The 17725-nt window shown below is 43.5% G+C and overlaps 1 protein-coding gene across 1 annotated transcript in view; it reads left to right on the top strand.

Moving 5' to 3' along the window:
- LOC138637842 (phospholipid scramblase family member 5-like) overlaps positions 1 to 17725 on the top strand; it is a 170932-nt gene that overhangs the window by 68151 nt on the left and 85056 nt on the right. Inside the window, exon 3 of the mRNA XM_069726766.1 lies at positions 7501 to 7662. Coding sequence (XP_069582867.1) covers positions 7501 to 7662 — 162 coding nt within the window. The remainder of the gene's footprint in view (positions 1 to 7500; positions 7663 to 17725) is intronic.

The following is a 17725-nucleotide window of genomic DNA, read 5'->3' as shown; positions in this document are numbered from 1 at the left end:
CCCAGTAAGCTATATTCAAACTATAAGACGCACCCACATTTTCTTCCCAGATTTTGGAGGGAAAAAAGTGCGTCTTGAAGACCACAAAATACGGTACATCTAGTACAGCGATGAGCCAAAGGATAACAATAAAACTAAATCTGACATGCACTCACCAGAATTATTAGAGATTGTTCAACAATATAGGAAAGGATAGCCTCAGTGGGTAGGATATAGGAAAAGATAGCCTGACTGTTTTTATTATGCTGCGGTGATGATCCGTCCTAGATGCTGTTGCATCCAGTTAGCAGCGTGGAGATCCTGCAGCACTATGACTATGATGGTGAAAAGTTCTCCTGATTGTGAGAACCCACAGAGGGTTTGTGGAAAGGTTCCAAGTGCTGTGAATGATGTTGCCAATAATGAACTGTGCTGGTATAGTGCCAGCCGGTCACTGCTCTACCAGCACATAGTCAGACAAACTGCCGACTTGCAGGTGTGTGACGTCACTGTGTAGTACGGACTCTCTCTGGGAAGCAGAGTGTTCGTGCATCCAATGCATTTCTGTGGTTGCCACCATCTTTATCAGGGATCTCTATATACTCTTTATTAGTGATGAGCGAATATACTCGGTACATGTTGGGGTTGCTAGGGAATCCCCACATGCACTTATGCTGGCTAACAGATGTAAATCATTCAGCTGCGGCACTGAAAACGAAATCTCCAAGTACTTACAAAAATTCGGGGGACACCAGAGCGTGCTCGGGAAATCTCGAGTACCGAGTATATTCGCTCATCACTACTCTTTATTCATTTTACTCACAATCTATGGGTATAATGCACTTTATTATAGGATGGAGCCTTAAATGGAAATGTTTAAACCAAACCAGAGAAAGTGTATGCATGAAAATTGGGATCACCACAACAATACAAAAAAAATTAGCAAAATACAACTTTATTAAGGGAACATTAAACAACATACATAAAAACATTAAAAAAAACCATAATATGACCTGGGGTAACGGGTCCATAAAAAAACAGTTAAATGCTATAACACAAGAAACAACATTGCACAGCTCATATGCATCAGTACATCGGTAACAAAATCAATATTCCCAACGTATGGGTATGATAGAATATAATACACCCCCACATACCAAATCCAAAATATTTGAATAAATCAAGGCACACGTAATAATGCCCCCTAGAAAAAGGGTCAGAGGAGAAACAGAGAATAACAAAATCCCCCTCAAAAGACACTTGACGTCTGGATCCCTAGCCCCTGATGTTAAAGTCCTATATATCTTACCCTCCCTAAATAGGTTAGGCAGTAGTAGGGATCCTAGCAGGATAGGTAAAGTGGCACTGAAGCAGGCTGTGCAGTTGTTAGAGACCCACGCGTATCGACGCCTCTAGCGTCTTCCTCAAGGTCAAATATACAAAGACTGGCATGTTCCCTACCTTAAATAGCTATAACTAGTGTTGAGCGATACCGTCCGATACTTGAAAGTATCGGTATCGGATAGTATCGGCCGATACCCGAAAAATATCGGATATCGCCGATACCGATATCCGATACCAATACAAGTCAATGGGACATCAAGTATCGGAATGTATCCTCATGGATCCCAGGGTCTGAAGGAGAGGAAACTCTCCTTCAGGCCCTGGGATCCATATTAAAGTGTAAAATAAAGAATTAAAATAAAAAATATTGTTATATTCACCTCTCCGGCGGCCCCTGGACATCAGCGGGAGGATCCGGCGTCCGGCACGGCTTCTTTCTTCAAAATGCGCGCCTTTAGGACCTGTGGAATGACGTCCCGGCTTCTGATTGGTCGCGTGCCGCCCATGTGACCGCCATGCGACCAATCAGAAGCCGCGACGTCATTCCTCAGGTCCTAAAAGGCGCTCATTCTAGGACTTTAGCTGAGGAATGACGTCGCGGCTTCTGATTGGTCGCGTGGCGGTCACATGGGCGGCACGCGACCAATCAGAAGCCGGGACGTCATACCACAGGTCCTAAAGGCGCGCATTTTGAAGAAAGAATCCGTGCCGGACGCCGGTTCCTCGCGCAGATGTCCAGGGGCCGCCGGAGAGGTGAATATAACAATATTTTTTATTTTAATTCTTTATTTTACACTTCCGATACCCGATATCACAAAAATATCGGATCTCGGTATCGGAATTCCGATGCCGCAAGTATCGGCCGATACCCGATACTTGCGGTATCGGAATGCTCAACACTAGCTATAACATTACGTAATACACCTACCAGGTGTGAGCAGCATTGTAAGTCCAGGCGCGCTGATCTCGGCGTCTAGTAATGCCCACTGCGCAGGTGCGACTAGGCTCCATGTCCAGGCAGCCATAGCCGGCGTGTGCGCACAGCAAGAGTTTGAATACCGCCCCCTGAAGTGCCCAGTGTTACAGCGCATGCGTGGGGCGTACAGGTGCGCCAATGCAGGCACAGCGCAGACAATCAAAAACGCATAGTTAGAGATGCGCCTGCGCAACTGCACTCACTACTTCCAAGTACTGCGCCTATGCACGCTTTACCACCAGAGGGAATATGATCTGTATAGCCCCCTCGTGGACGCGTGCCCCATTGGCAAACAGCACCAGTATCGATCAATGGCGCGCCAGAGAAAGTTTAGTGTGAATACCCTCTGATCAAGAGGGAGATCAAAATACCACGCAGGATACAAATTAACAGCTAAATACTCGCGGCAGTCCTAACCATGGTCCAGATTTATCATCTTTAGTAGTAGATTATACCTCTCAAGCACATAGCAATCGGTTCAAAAATACACATACGCTGCAGCAGACGCAGGCACACCGAAGTACTTAATGGCTTGAATAGTACCGGAAATACTACATAGATGCGTCTAAAGATCAAAAACAATTATCCCTACGAACTAGAGCGAGCGCACGTATAACCAACCTTTCGGTGGAAGGAATAGTGGCGCACAGGATAAAAAGCGCCTGAATAACAGTGGTAATTCGTCTAATGGGCAAGAACGGGCACAGGTTCGTTATTAGCATGGCAGACAAAGTGAAGATATTCAAAACAATAAGTGAGTATAGCGATGGTTAATGGAGTTGACGTGGCGAACCAAAATCCATTATAGATGACCATATTGATAAAAGAAATCAATATGGACAAGTACTATGTATGCGCATACATTATATTTAATTGAGGGACGGCACAACAAAAGACCAACTGAAAGCATAGCCCTAATATGATGTCCAGCGAGCAATAAAACGGATCCTGAAAGTGCGGGTTTACCGGTAATCGCAAACTATTTTCACGTGGGGGTTAATATAATTTCAATATATCAAAAGTATGGCCCCCATGCCCAATGTAGAACCTAGATACCGTACCTGCACAAAAAATTAGAAGATACAGCATATACAACATCAAATAGGGGAATAGTAGCACAGTATAAATACCCCCAAAAAATAGCCTAAACAAAAAAGAACTAATGAAAAAACATGCCCACTAGGGACCTAGCCTTATCATATCAACACCAGGGGCATTATAGACCAACAAAAAACGCGCATAAAAAAAATCCACATTATATTATATAGAATCTGAATGTCCGTCTTGTGGGCCTCCAACCGCAGATAGTTCTTCCGAATTCCTTTTCCAGTTTTCCTTTGAAGGAGATGACGAAAATGAAGCGCTAAATAGTCCATATCTAATTAATCTGAAACAAAACCAAAAATCAGAAAAAGTAAATAAAGAAAAAATATACAGAAAAGATAATAATAAGAAAATAATCGAGAGAAAAATGAGAAGAAAAATGTATATCCGTATAAAAGATTTGCCACAGATAAACCCAGCCCATATGTTACCCCTTCCAGGCCACAATAAACACATAGGTAAAGAACCTTAAAGTTTTTTGTAAAAGCCTGTATAAAGGAGTTCACCATTCAAGCCACCTGGTGCTAGGCTCTTAAGCTCGTAAATCCAACGGGATTCTCTTCTCAATAGTTCGTCTGTTAGCCTACCTCCCCTAATGCTCGTGATAACCCTCTCTAGTCCCATGACCCGAAGGGTCTTGATACTCCCATTATGATGTTCTAGGAAGTGGGTTGCCACAGTAGTCAACTGCTTGCCTTTGTCTCTGTCTTTTCTCGCTGTGGATACATTTGAAATATTCTGCTGCACCCTGCGGCGCAGCTCTTGGGTAGTTTGTCCAACATACACTTTTTGACATCCACAAATTAGGGCATAGACTAAATTCTGTGTGCGGCAATTGAAGTAAGCTCTTGATTTTACCCGAAATGGCACAGAGGGGACTGTGATGCCCACATCTGCCAACATTAGTGGACATATAGAACAACCCCCACATGGGTAAGAGCCAAGGATGACATTACCTGAGTGGGTTCGAGATGTAGGCCTCTTGAAGTGGCTCCTGGACAGATGATCTTTCAGGTTTCTGGCTCTTCTGGCCACAATCCTTGGTCTGCTGGGGATAAGTGCCCTCAACCTTGTATCACTCAGCAAAATCTCCCAGTTCACATCCATCAAGTGACGTATATCAGCCCACTGGTTGTTATATCTTGTTACAAGACTTAGTTGATCTTTATTGGCTCTTGATTGTACTTGGAGGACTTCTTCCCTCGATTTATGCCTCGAATGTTCAAATGCCCTTGAGACAACCCTGCGTGGGTATCCGCGTTCATGGAAGCGATTAGTAAGCTGTCTTGATTCCTCCTGGAAATCTACTGTGGTACTACAGTTCCTCCTGACCCGGAGGAAATGTTCCTTTGGGATACTGTTACGGAGGTGGCTGGGATGGAAACTGGAGTAATGTAAGACATTGTTTGTGGCAGTCTTCTTCCGGAACAAGGTGGTATTGATCCGGTTGCCCTTGACCATGATTTTCAAATCTAGGAAGTTCACCGAACTCCTGGAGTGGCAGGATGTCAAGCGAATATTGCACTAGTTCGTATTCAGTTCATCGACAAACTTTTCAAGTGTCTCCTCCGTACCTGTCCATAAAACAACAATATCGTCTATGAATCGGTACCACTTCAGTACATATTGCTGAAAGTCCCGATTCTTTGATACCTGAGTTTCCTCCCACCAACCCATAAAAAGATTCGCATATGGGGGCACGCATCTAGCCCCCATAGCAGTTCCGGTCACCTGCTTATAGAACACTCTATCGAAAGTGAAGTAACTCTTTTCAAGGACCACTCTGAGAAGATCCAGGATGAACGAGTCATGTCCTCGACTCCCTGTTGTAAATTTATCCAAAAAGTAGCCTATAGCGGAAATACCTAAATCATGCTCAATGTTGGTATATAATCCTTCTACGTCCATTGTGGCGAGTATGACATCATCCGGTAGTACCAGGGGATCCAACTGCTGAATCAGGAACGAAGAATCTCGTATATATGAGTCCAATTGCAATACGATGGGCTGCAAATAGAAGTCAAGATAAATACAAGGCTTTTCATAGAGCCCACCTATCCCCGAGACTATAGGTCTTCCCGGAGGTTCCGTAACAGACTTATGCACCTTAGGTAGCATATAAAATGTGGGAACCACCGGGTGCTTGACCGTTAGAAAGTCCAGTTCTCTCTTGTTAATGATGTTCTGGGCATGGGCATTCTTCAAAAGTCTATCGAGACTTGACTTAAAGACCTGGGTGGGGTCCATGAACGCGGATACCCACTCAGGGTTGTCTCAAGGGCATTTGAACATTCGAGGCATAAATCGAGGGAAGAAGTCCTCCAAGTACAATCAAGAGCCAATAAAGATCAACTAAGTCTTGTAACAAGATATAACAACCAGTGGGCTGATATACGTCACTTGATGGATGTGAACTGGGAGATTTTGCTGAGTGATACAAGGTTGAGGGCACTTATCCCCAGCAGACCAAGGATTGTGGCCAGAAGAGCCAGAAACCTGAAAGATCATCTGTCCAGGAGCCACTTCAAGAGGCCTACATCTCGAACCCACTCAGGTAATGTCATCCTTGGCTCTTACCCATGTGGGGGTTGTTCTATATGTCCACTAATGTTGGCAGATACGGCATCACAGTCCCCTCTGTGCCATTTCGGGTAAAATCAAGAGCTTACTTCAATTGCCGCACACAGAATTTAGTCTATGCCCTAATTTGTGGATGTCAAAAAGTGTATGTTGGACAAACTACCCAAGAGCTGCGCCGCAGGGTGCAGCAGCATATTTCAACTATATCCACAGCGAGAAAAGACAGAGACAAAGGCAAGCAGTTGACTACTGTGGCAACCCACTTCCTAGAACATCATAATGGGAGTATCAAGACCCTTCGGGTCATGGGACTAGAGAGGGTTATCCCGAGCATTAGGGGAGGTAGGCTAACAGACGAACTATTGAGAAGAGAATCCCGTTGGATTTACGAGCTTAAGAGCCTAGCACCAGGTGGCTTGAATGGTGAACTCCTTTATACAGGCTTTTACAAAAAAACTTTAAGGTTCTTTACCTATGTGTTTATTGTGGCCTGGAAGGGGTAACATATGGGCTGGGTTTATCTGTGGCAAATCTTTTATACGGATATACATTTTTCTTCTCATTTTTCTCTCGATTATTTTCTTATTATTATCTTTTCTGTATATTTTTTCTTTATTTACTTTTTCTGATTTTTGGTTTTGTTTAGCGCTTCATTTTCGTCATCTCCTTCAAAGGAAAACTGGAAAAGGAATTCGGAAGAACTATCTGCGGTTGGAGGCCCACAAGACGGACATTCAGATTCTATATAATATAATGTGGATTTTTTTTATGCGCGTTTTTTGTTGGTCTATAATGCCCCTGGTGTTGATATGATAAGGCTAGGTCCCTAGTGGGCATGTTTTTTCATTAGTTCTTTTTTGTTTAGGCTATTTTTTGGGGGTATTTATACTGTGCTACTATTCCCCTATTTGATGTTGTATATGCTGTATCTTCTAATTGTTTGTGCAGGTACGGTATCTAGGTTCTACATTGGGCATGGGGGCCATACTTTTGATATATTGAAATTATATTAACCCCCACGTGATAAAACATCGGGTAGCACTCAGCCGTCTTATACGGTCATGGGAGAAAGCCCTTAGTCTTTAACTAGAGTTCACTAATACACTCTTACTTTATACATATAGACAAACTGCATATACTACAGTTTAAAGAATAACATGAAAAAAAATCCTGGACGAAAGGTAATATTTATGTATATATTGTACACATCTGCACGTACACAACTACTTTGCTCTTTTCATTCAGATGCACAGAGCTTTGAGTAATGCATTTTGTGCACAATTAAACACTTTGCTACATTTGTGATGATTTTTGACACACATTGAGCAAATTACAGCTTTCTTTGTTTTATAATGGACATATTGCTCAGGACACATATTGCTGAATGAGTTGCTTTGACAATCAGCACTAAATGACAGCCCCCTGGCAATGTCAAGGGTATTGAAAGTTACTGTTTTAGATGAATTTAGACATCATTTTCCAGTTTGACTAATTAAAGTTGTTTTTTTTCTTTTTAGCTAGAAGTACAGGCTCCCCCTGGGACAACTGTTGGTTTCATTGTCCAGAAATGGGATCCTCTTGTGCCAAAGTTCACAATTCAGAATGAAAGTAAAGAAGATGTATTGAACGTTATTGGTCCATATTTAACATTTCGATGCTTAGGTGATGTCATTTTTGAGGTATGATTCATGATATGTTAATTTATATTTTCTGTCGTGCTCTTCAATGACTGAAATCGGTGCACATAAATCGGCGATTTCGATCTACCACAGCACCTACTCACACTGCCCATATTCTATTATTAAAAGTATTCTTTCTGTTAGGCTCACCTGGTAAGGTGGATACTCCAAGCCCAAGGTCTGTTGGGCTCACTGGCCACAGGCATTGGTGCAGCAGGCAGGTGTTACACACAGGAAATAGCAGAGGTACTAGAATTAGCAGACAGGTAACTGAGATACTGGAAGCCGTGGGAAGACAGGTAACGGAGGTACTTGAAGCCATAAGCAGACAGGTAACTGAGGTACTGGAAGCCAAAGGCAGACAGTTAAATGAGGTATGACAAACTGAGGTACTGGAACCGCCAGGCAGACAGATATCTGAGGTACGGGCAGCCTCAGGCAGACAGATAACAGGTATGGGAAGCCTCAGGCAGACAGATAACTGAGGTATGGGAAGCCTCAGGCAGACAGATAACTGAGATACTGGAAGCCACAGGCAGAGAGATAACTGAGATACTGGAAGCCATAGGCAGAGAGATAACTGAGGTACTGGAAGCCACAGGCAGAGAGATAACTGAGGTACTGGACGACAAAGGCAGAGAGATAACTGAGATACTGGAAGCCATAGGCAGAGAGATAACTGAGGTACTGGAAGCCATAGGCAGAGAGATAACTGAGATACTGGAAGCCACAGGCAGAGAGATAACTGAGGTACTGGAAGCCACAGGCAGAGAGATAACCGAGATACTGGAAGCCACAGGCAGACAGATAACTGAGATACTGGAAGCCACAGGCAGAGAGATAATTGAGATACTGGAAGCCACAGGCAGACAGATAACTGAGATACTGGAAGCCACAGGCAGAGAGAGATGACTGAGGTACTGGAAGCCAAAGGCAGACAGGTAGCTGAGGAACCAGAAGCCGCTGTCAGACAAGTAGCCGATGCACTAATAGCCGCAGGAATTTTTGTAAGTAGGTTACTTGGATGCAATAGCGCAGACAATGTGGAGACAGTGATACTTATCCAACACTATTTATTTCACTAACACAAAAAGGAAAATCCATTTATAACTATATACAAGTTAGCACTATATTGCCGGTAACGGTAACAGGGTTAATACAATATATTATGACACTACAATATGACTAAATACAATATCTATCCAACGTTCTATTACAAACACTGTTCTTGTTATCTAGCAGTTAAAAGATGGTTAATGCCTTTATGTCTCAACTTCAAGGGCGTCACTCTCAGTACTAGGCAAATCCCTGTCGTGTCTCTATAAACACTCGCCAGTAATTCAAGATGAATAACAGGGTCAGAGTTACTAATAGTAATCAGGAACAAAAGCCAGAAAAATCATGCATCATATACAGCAGGTAAAAAGGTGAGGCAGAGTCCTCGTGAAAATAGGCTGCTAGACCAATGTTTCTGAACAGAACCAATTGTTGGGCAAGCTGACAAAGCTGGCAGCACATGGAAAGTGAGCAGTGTCCAGAGTCACCCATAAGATGAATTGCAGGAGTGAGGAGAAAGTGAATCTGGATGTTTTGTTTCACCACTTGCTTACAGTTATAGCCAGCAGTGGAGACCTACTGCTGAAATGTAGAGAGATGAGTATGGTCATGAGTAGTTGGTGTAACCAACAAAAAACATTTATATAATAAAAAATGAAAAACCCCATAATCTTCTTACTTTGCTGAACCCTTCTGCATCTACTGTAAAATGACTGACAACTTAAGTACAGTTGAAACCAGAAGTTTACATTCACTATATAAAAGGACACATAATGTCACAATTGGACTGGCGAGTTGTCACGATTGGACTGGCGAGTAAACTGGGACCAGGGGCACCTTTCCAGGCCCTAGCTCTAGGGGGCGCCCTAACTCGCCCTGTTCCCCGGGATACCTCAGATGGCGAGGCTGCCGGGGCCTCCGCCCTCGCCCTGTCTCCTGACTGCTGCCCTGCGTCTGTCCCCCTCCCCCACCCGGGCGCTACAGTGTACAACAGTACACCAACCCGACAAACAGGGGAACAAAGACAAGGGTAAAAAGAAAACTCCACTCACAAAATATGCTCTCACAAATAACAAAGGTATCCACCAGGGTGTGAAGGACGGGGAGGGTAAATAAAGCAGGTAAGGATGAGGAATATTCCAAGCGTACAAACCATACAAATGTTGCACAATAAATTCCTCCAGCTCTCCAAACACCAGCTCCTCACTACTCCAGGTCTATCAGACAAGGATCTGATCAGAAAGCCTAGCTTTTATAAGAGAAAGGAGTGGCTAACTGAGCACAGCTGAAAGCAGGAATTTCCACATGGCCTATTAACCCCTGTCCTGCTGAAAAAAAACAAAACACCTTTAATACACAGGAGAAGTGCTTCTTCTCAGCGATGAAGCAGAAGCCGTCAGACACCGTGGTCTTCTGGTATTGCTATGTCGCGGTAACTCCGTGAGACATATGCTTGTTTTTATCAATATCTGAAATTAAATCAGAATAAACCTTTCCCGTTTAAGGTCAATTAGGATTGCCATAATTATTAGTATCTGCCAAATGCCAGAATAATGAGAGAGAGAGAGGAAACGGTTTTATTGCATTTTAATTACTTACTGCAAAGTCAAAAGTTTACATACACTAAGATTACTTTTAGTGATGAGCAAGTATACTCGTTACTCGAGATTTCCCAAGCACGCTTGAGTGTCCTCCGAGTATTTGTAAGTGCTCGGAGATTTAGTTTTCCTTGCAGCAGCTGAATGATTTACATCTGTTGGCCAGCTTGATTATGGATCGCCCCGTCTAGGGCAGTGGGGTACTCAGTACCGGGTCCTTCGGTTCTCAAGGGGGATGTCATGGTGGCTGACTGGGTCCTTGGCCCTACGGACGTCCATATTAAAAGGGAAAGGTCTTTAAAGGAGAAATGTTCATGGCGCCACCTGTGGTATTTGGTCAGGGTGATCGACGCTGCTTAGGGGTCCACTGGGGTGATGTTATGGCAGCTAGATGGTATACCTTTCCACAGGAGAAGTGTGTCCCCAGGGCTTCCCAGAGGTTAGATGGTGGATCGTGTGAGGCGCAGTGAAGAACGAGAACACAAGGGTGCAGTCTCTTTACCTTTTTACTGAAGGCTTCAGCATCCACAGTCCGGAGCACCAGATCACAGGACAGGCAGAGTCCGGCCGGTTTGGAGGCAAATCCAGAGTCCCCTTAACCAAGTGGAAATTAGTAGCCTTCCTCTAGCGCCTAGGTGTTCTAGTACCTTACTGCTGAGCTTCTCAGAAGGTCCTCACAACTGTTGTAGATGTTCTAGATGTTGTGTCTCTCTCTGTCCCCCGAATGGATAGGACAAACCCGTATGACCAGTGGCATGAGGCTTTTTACAGGGACTGTATCACGCCCCAGCCTCTCGTGGGTGCCACCTTGCCTCCTGGGTATAGGGCAGGCAGGTTATGTGAAATTAGCTGTCCTGCCAGTCTCTGAAGTAAAGCATAAAGGTCCTTACTCCCTCGGTTAGCTGGCTACCGGATTTCTGCGCCTCAGAAGGAGGCAGCCTGCTCCTGGCTGGTCTCCCTCTGATGTTCCTCTCCTGTGCTCTGTTTTCCTGCACACTCTCTGCAATATGTTCGCTTTAGTGTCTTCTTCCAGGAGCTGCAGCACTTCAGGCTCCAGGACTCCACTCCTTCCTCCCACTCTGTCTTCCTGACAGTAACTGAACTCTGAATCCCCTTTCCCCTCCAGATCAGGATGTTTTATAGGGGAGTTCACCTAAAATAGGCTTAGAGCTCCCCCTTCTGGTTTGGAGTGTGAACATGTTGCATGCATTGTGTTTACCTGGTGAAGAGATCTCTTTTATTGTCTCCAAACGTAACGTCACTTCCCCTAGAGGAGAATGACATTACTGCACTGACCAGGACCCTGGGGCGCTGCACACGCCTTCCCCACCCCCGTTAAATCCAGTACTCCGGGACTGGGAAAAGAAAACAACAATACATTAGCAAAAAGACATTCAAATTTTTAAAACGCTATAAAACAAGTTAATATATACTAAGCTTCCCTTTATGGGAGGTGAGGACTCTTGCAAAAACCAGTTTATAAAAGTACATCTGTTATTGTCTTTGGTCAGATGAAGCAAAGAAAGGCTCTACGCACGCTGGCAAGTGGGTAGAACCAGAGTGCACCTTGGAGGTGCCAAACTATTTACAAGAAAAGTCTTTGGGTAAGCATTGTCCATTACCGCAATGTCCATTTTTAAACCTGTAACAAAGCTAAGCAAAAAATTCAAACATATAACAGCAGTTATTAATATTTCCAGATCTTGTAAAGAGTTGGGGTTTGATTCTTGGTGCTACGTGTACGCAATACAGGGGTTGTGGGTGACCTGACAGGATTCCCTCTTTCGCTACCACTGGTGTAGTGCACTGTCTCTTGGCTACACTTCTGGTGAGTCTACGTAGCAGGGGGATACTGGACCTGTTGGGACTACTTCTATTTTCTGTTGGCCTGGCAGATTTGCCAATAGCAGAGGGTTGACTTGCCGATTCGACTGCTGGCATGACGTTTTTTGTTGTAATCTGCTGTTGCTGAGCCACTGTTGAGGTGACAATTGCTGCTTGAACCTGTTGGTGCAGAGTCTCTTCAGGTTTTGGATGTTTCTGAGTCACACTTTATTCTGGTATTTCCAGCTGAGGAAACGTTAAGACAGGTATCACGATGGCCTGATTTACTTGAGTCCAAGACTGGGGAAAATCTCCAAGAACAGTATGCATCATCTTCTCTTCCATAGGCGGAGATGTTCCTGGATCGGTTTCTCTGTTCCTCAATTTATCAGGGCATTTCTTGAGATGGTCTGTGGATACTGCCGTCGAAGTTTCTCCTCCATCTTTGCTGATAAGACAGACTTTAGTATTGTCAAAGTTGGACGGTAAAATGGTATATGCTTCCGCTTCCCACTGATCATCAAGTTTGTTCATTCTCCTTTTACGCTTTAACACTTCTTCACCTGGTGACAAGGGAATTGCAGGAGCACGTTGGTTGTAGTCTCTCTCTTGCTTTTGTCTGGCTTGAGATAGACTTCTTTCTACACATTCTTATACTTGGCGGTACTTTTGCTGTCTTTCTGTATCCCAATCTGCATCAGATGATGGATTTTCTGGGGTTAGGACTCCCATGTCTAGATCAACAGGTAGTTTGCTGGATCTTCCTCTCATCAGGTATGCTGGAGTACAGTTGGTGGAATTCACAGGAATGTGGTTGTACAAGTCTACCAAATTTGGCAACTTTTCAGGCCATAAGTTCCTTTCCTGTACAGGTAAGGTTTTCAGTAGGTCAATCACTACTTGGTTCATCTTTTCACACATTCTGTTGGTTTGCGGGTGATACTGAGTTGTTCTGATCTTTTTGCATCCATACAGGTTGCAGAACTTCTGAAACACTTCCGCTTCAAAGGCTGGACCTTGATCAGTAAGGACCTTCTCTGGGAATCTGTGTGGTCTACAGAAATACCATTGGAAGGCCTTGGCTGCTGTTCTTGCTGTTAGATCCTTGACAGATACAACTCCTTGGAATCTGGAGTAATGGTCCATGATGGTTAGAGCATAGACATAGCCTGATCGGCTTGGTGTTAGCTTCACATGATCTAGTGTGACCAATTCAAGTGGTTGTTTGGTGACTATGGGCTGTAGGGGAGCCCTCTGACTGTCACGATCCTTTCTGCGCAGGCTACACGGGTCACACTCTTGGCACCACTTTTCAATGGTTTTTCTCATACCAATCCAGTAGAACCTTCCACAAAGTAGGATCTCTAACTTCTTTCATCTGAAGTGTCCTGTTCCATTGTGGTATGCTTCCAGAATCATTGGCGCGTCTTGTCTTGGGACCACTATCTGCCAAACCAACTCATGAGTGCATGGGTCGATGCTTCTGTGGCACAGCTTACCATCATAGATAAATAGTTTGCCTTTCTCCTTCCACAGTTGTTGCGTCTCTTGTGGATCATCTGGGCCAGGGTGTGAACCTGCCTGCGTCAGGAGTTCTTTCGCCCGACGGACTGCAGGGTCACTGTCCTGGGTCTCTGCCCATCCATGGTGGGGCAGGGGGTTCAGCATGGTATCCTGCTTGTTCTTACACGCGTTCCTCACATGATGGGAATACTGAGTGGCCTTGGGGAGATGGAAAGCTGGCAACTCTATTTCTTCGAGTGTTTCTGAGTCTTCTCCCGTTTCTGGCAAGTTGGGCATTCTGGACAATGCATTGGCATTCGCATTCTTGTGCCCTGACCGGTACTTGATAGTGAAATCATAATTGGACAACCGGGCCATCCACCGCTGCTCTAAGGCACCAAGTTTTGCTGTGTCCATATGTGTCAGTGGATTGTTGTCCGTGAAGATGGTGAATTTTGCTGAGGCCAGGTAGTGCTTGAATCTCTCTGACACTGCCCAGATGATGGCGAGGAACTCCAGCTTAAAGGAACTGTAGATTTCAGGGTTCCTTTCAGTGGGACGAAGTTTCCTGCTGGCGTGAGCGATAACCCTTTCTTTGCCTTTCTGGACCTGGGACAACACGGCTCCCAGTCCCATGTTGCTGGCATCCATATACAGCACAAACGGTTGGTCATATTCAGGGTATGCAAGCACCTCTTCTACTGTCAGAGCCGACTTCAAACAAGTGAAGGATCTCTCCAGTCCGTCGTTCCGGTCAAATAGGGTATACTTACCCTTGGTTATCTTGGATTGGCCCACTAACAGGTCTTGTAGTGGTGCGGCTTTCTTGGTGAAGTCTTTGATAAATCTTCTGTAATAGCCTACCAACCCGAGGAACTGCTGGACTTCATGGAGGTTGCTGGGCTTCGGCCAGTCTCTGATCACAATGACCTTGTCAGGGTCTGGGGCCACTCCTTTGGCACTCACTACATGGCCCAGGTACTGCACTTTGGGCTTTAACAGATTGCATTTGGATGGTTTTACCTTTAGGCCAAAGTTGGACAGAGCTTCAAACACCTCAGCCAGGTGCTCCAGATGGTCCTCATAAGTCTTGGAGAAGACAATATCAAAATAAGCGTGTGCACATCTCTATAAAACGGTGCCCAGGTAGGTTCCAAAACCTTAGTGATATATATAACAAAACCTGGCACTCAACTTTTTAGTATATGCAAGTGGTTTATTTATTCCAAGTGGAAGTGTAGTAACAGCAACAAAACGTTTCGGTCATGAACAAATTACCTTCATCAGTTACTGAAAGTTACAAAATTATCAAAGAAATATTATAAAAACAATATATAAAAAATAAGGTATATACAAAAGGTTCATGGCACTGTATAGACAAAATGAATCATGGTTCAAAGAAGAATAAATACATCATGGCACAGTCACATAGGGAATGGCAAAAGATGAGCGAAGTTACATACCGTATGGTGATTGATGGTGAAGTGAGTGTTAACTCTGATTAACAGACTGAAATGTTTATAGCTGAAAGAATAGATAACGGTGAGTGTGTTAGAGAATAGAGAACGAGACCATATACCAGTGTGTATATAGTATGTCGGCATACCCCTTTAAAGGAAGGCACAGAGGATGCTGGTATGAGCGCAGCCTGTAGTAAAAGAAGGGTACTATTAAAGTAATGGCCCCTCAGCAATGTGGTTGGGGCGGTGATAGAACCGACATGCGATATCTTACCCGGCTGTAGTGCTGCAGACGCGGACTCCACCGCTTGTCTGAGGTTTGCGGTCCGAGTGCTTTATGATATGCACATGGAGGGGGGAGGGTGATGTGCAGACCAGAGTCTCATTCTCTATTCTCTAACACACTCACCCTTATCCATTCTTTCACTATAATCATTTCAGTCTGTTAATCAGAGTTTACACTCACTTCACCATCAATCACCATACGGTATGTAACTTCGCTCATCTTTTGCCATTGGAAGCACCTTGGAACAAAGTGGCTTAAGGATGACAAAGTCAATGTTTTGGAGTGGCCATCACAAAGCCCTGATCTCAATCCTATTGAAAATTTATGGGCAAAGCTGAAAAGGCCGGTGCAAGCAAGGTGACCTACAAACCTGGGTCAGTAGCACCAGTTTTATCAGGAGGAATGGGCCCAAATTCCATCCAACTAATGTGAGAATCTTGTGGAATGATATCCCAAATGTTTTACCCAAGTCATTCAGTTTAAGAGCAATGGTACCAAATACTAATGAAATGTATGTAAACTTCTGACTTTGCAGTATGTAGTAGAAATGCTTTAAAAATACTTGCTCTCTCATCATTCTGGCATTTGGCAAATGTTGATAATTATGGTAATCCTAATTGACCAAAACAGTAAAGGTTTATTCTGATTTTATGTCAGATATTGAGAAAAACATGAATATGTGTCTTTTTATATAGTGTATGTAAACTTCTGGTTTCAACTGTATGTTCAGATCCTCTGGGTTCTCAATAAAACATTTTTTTATATATTCCATTGTAAAGGTGTATTATCAGGCTGACACCTCCCTTTTGATCCATATATGATAAAGATAACTGCAGTGTCAAGGGGATAATTGCAGCTTTGTCACTATAAGTTAACCTTTTCACCATTCCCAGAAAATAACCACTTCCAATTCAATCATATATTTTATTATCCACAATAAAGAGCAATGACCAGATTAGAATATACTCTGTAGGCTGCAAGCACCATAGTGAGAATATTAATGTTACTTTACCCATTACCTTGTATTTCTTCATTTGAGTCCAAGAGTATTAACTGGTTTATGGTTTACGGTACTATTGTGTCTGAAAAAAATAATGGGGATGTAAAATGTAAAGCAAACCACAGCATGGGTCCAGGTCATTTCTGCTGTATGATACAATTGGATTGAACCCTTCAGCGTCTGACGACAGCCTAGAGCAAATCACTTATTTCCCACTTTCCTACTTTATAGGTCAACTTAACTCTTTGCTTACATAAAGTCATATTGCTGGATTTAATTATTAATATGTAGTTGAAATATGCAACCCTAAATGCAAAAAAGGTGAGCGCTACGTAAAATATAAATACAACAAGAATGCAATGATTTGGAAATCTTTATTAGCAGTAAATAAAATGTATGGGATCCCATAGCAGAACTTCTAACCCCCCCCCCAAAAAAAAAAATGTTCGACAGGGTCGAAGAAGAGCATATCTCACAACTTTCAAAATTCACTGCCCCCATAAAGTATGATACCAACAATATTATTCCCCAAAAAACACAGTATGATACCCTCACAGAGAGTGAGTTCTTCCACAGTACCCTCCCCCCACATGGTATTATGACCCACTGTACTCCTCTCCCCCTCAATGGCTTCCTCTCCCAAAATTGTTTTCAACTGTGTTGGCATCCAGGATCAGGATGCTGATACAGTTGAAAGTAAGATGGCGTTCGTGGGGGTGTTTGTGCCACCACTGGCACCAGATCGCTCCCAACTCACCATTCCCATAGTATGGTCTTCCTCCTTTGGTGGTACACCATTGTCTAATAGCCATGTTTTATTCAAAACCTATTATTCAGAATATAGAACACAGATCAGACATTAAGGCTATGTGCACACGTTCAGGTTTTTTTGCATTTTTTTCACTTTTTTTGCAGTAAAAACGCTATAAAAACTCATTAAAAATGCATACATTATGCATCCTATCATTTAGAATGCATTCTGCATGTTTTGTGCACATGATGCGTTTTTTTCCGCGAAAAAAACGCATTGCGGTAAAAAAAAGCAGCATGTTCATTAATTTTGCGGATTTTCTGCGTTTTCCCGCTATTCTATGCATTTGGGAAAAAACGCATCAAAAACGCATCAAAAACGCATGAAAAAATGCAAAAAAAACACATGCGGATTTCTGGCAGAAATGTCCGGTTTTTGTCAGGAAAATTTCTGCAAGAAATCCTGACGTGTGCACATACTCTTAAAGTCAGAAAATATTTAAGTCATATAAATTAATGACAGCAACACAACCCAAAAAATGATAGATCATAGAGCCATGACTGACTACTACTCTGTATCAATCAC

This window comes from Ranitomeya imitator, chromosome 5, assembly GCF_032444005.1.
Source record: "Ranitomeya imitator isolate aRanImi1 chromosome 5, aRanImi1.pri, whole genome shotgun sequence".
Classification (NCBI taxonomy): Eukaryota; Metazoa; Chordata; class Amphibia; order Anura; family Dendrobatidae; genus Ranitomeya; species Ranitomeya imitator.
This window is presented reverse-complemented; position numbering and strand designations above follow the sequence as displayed.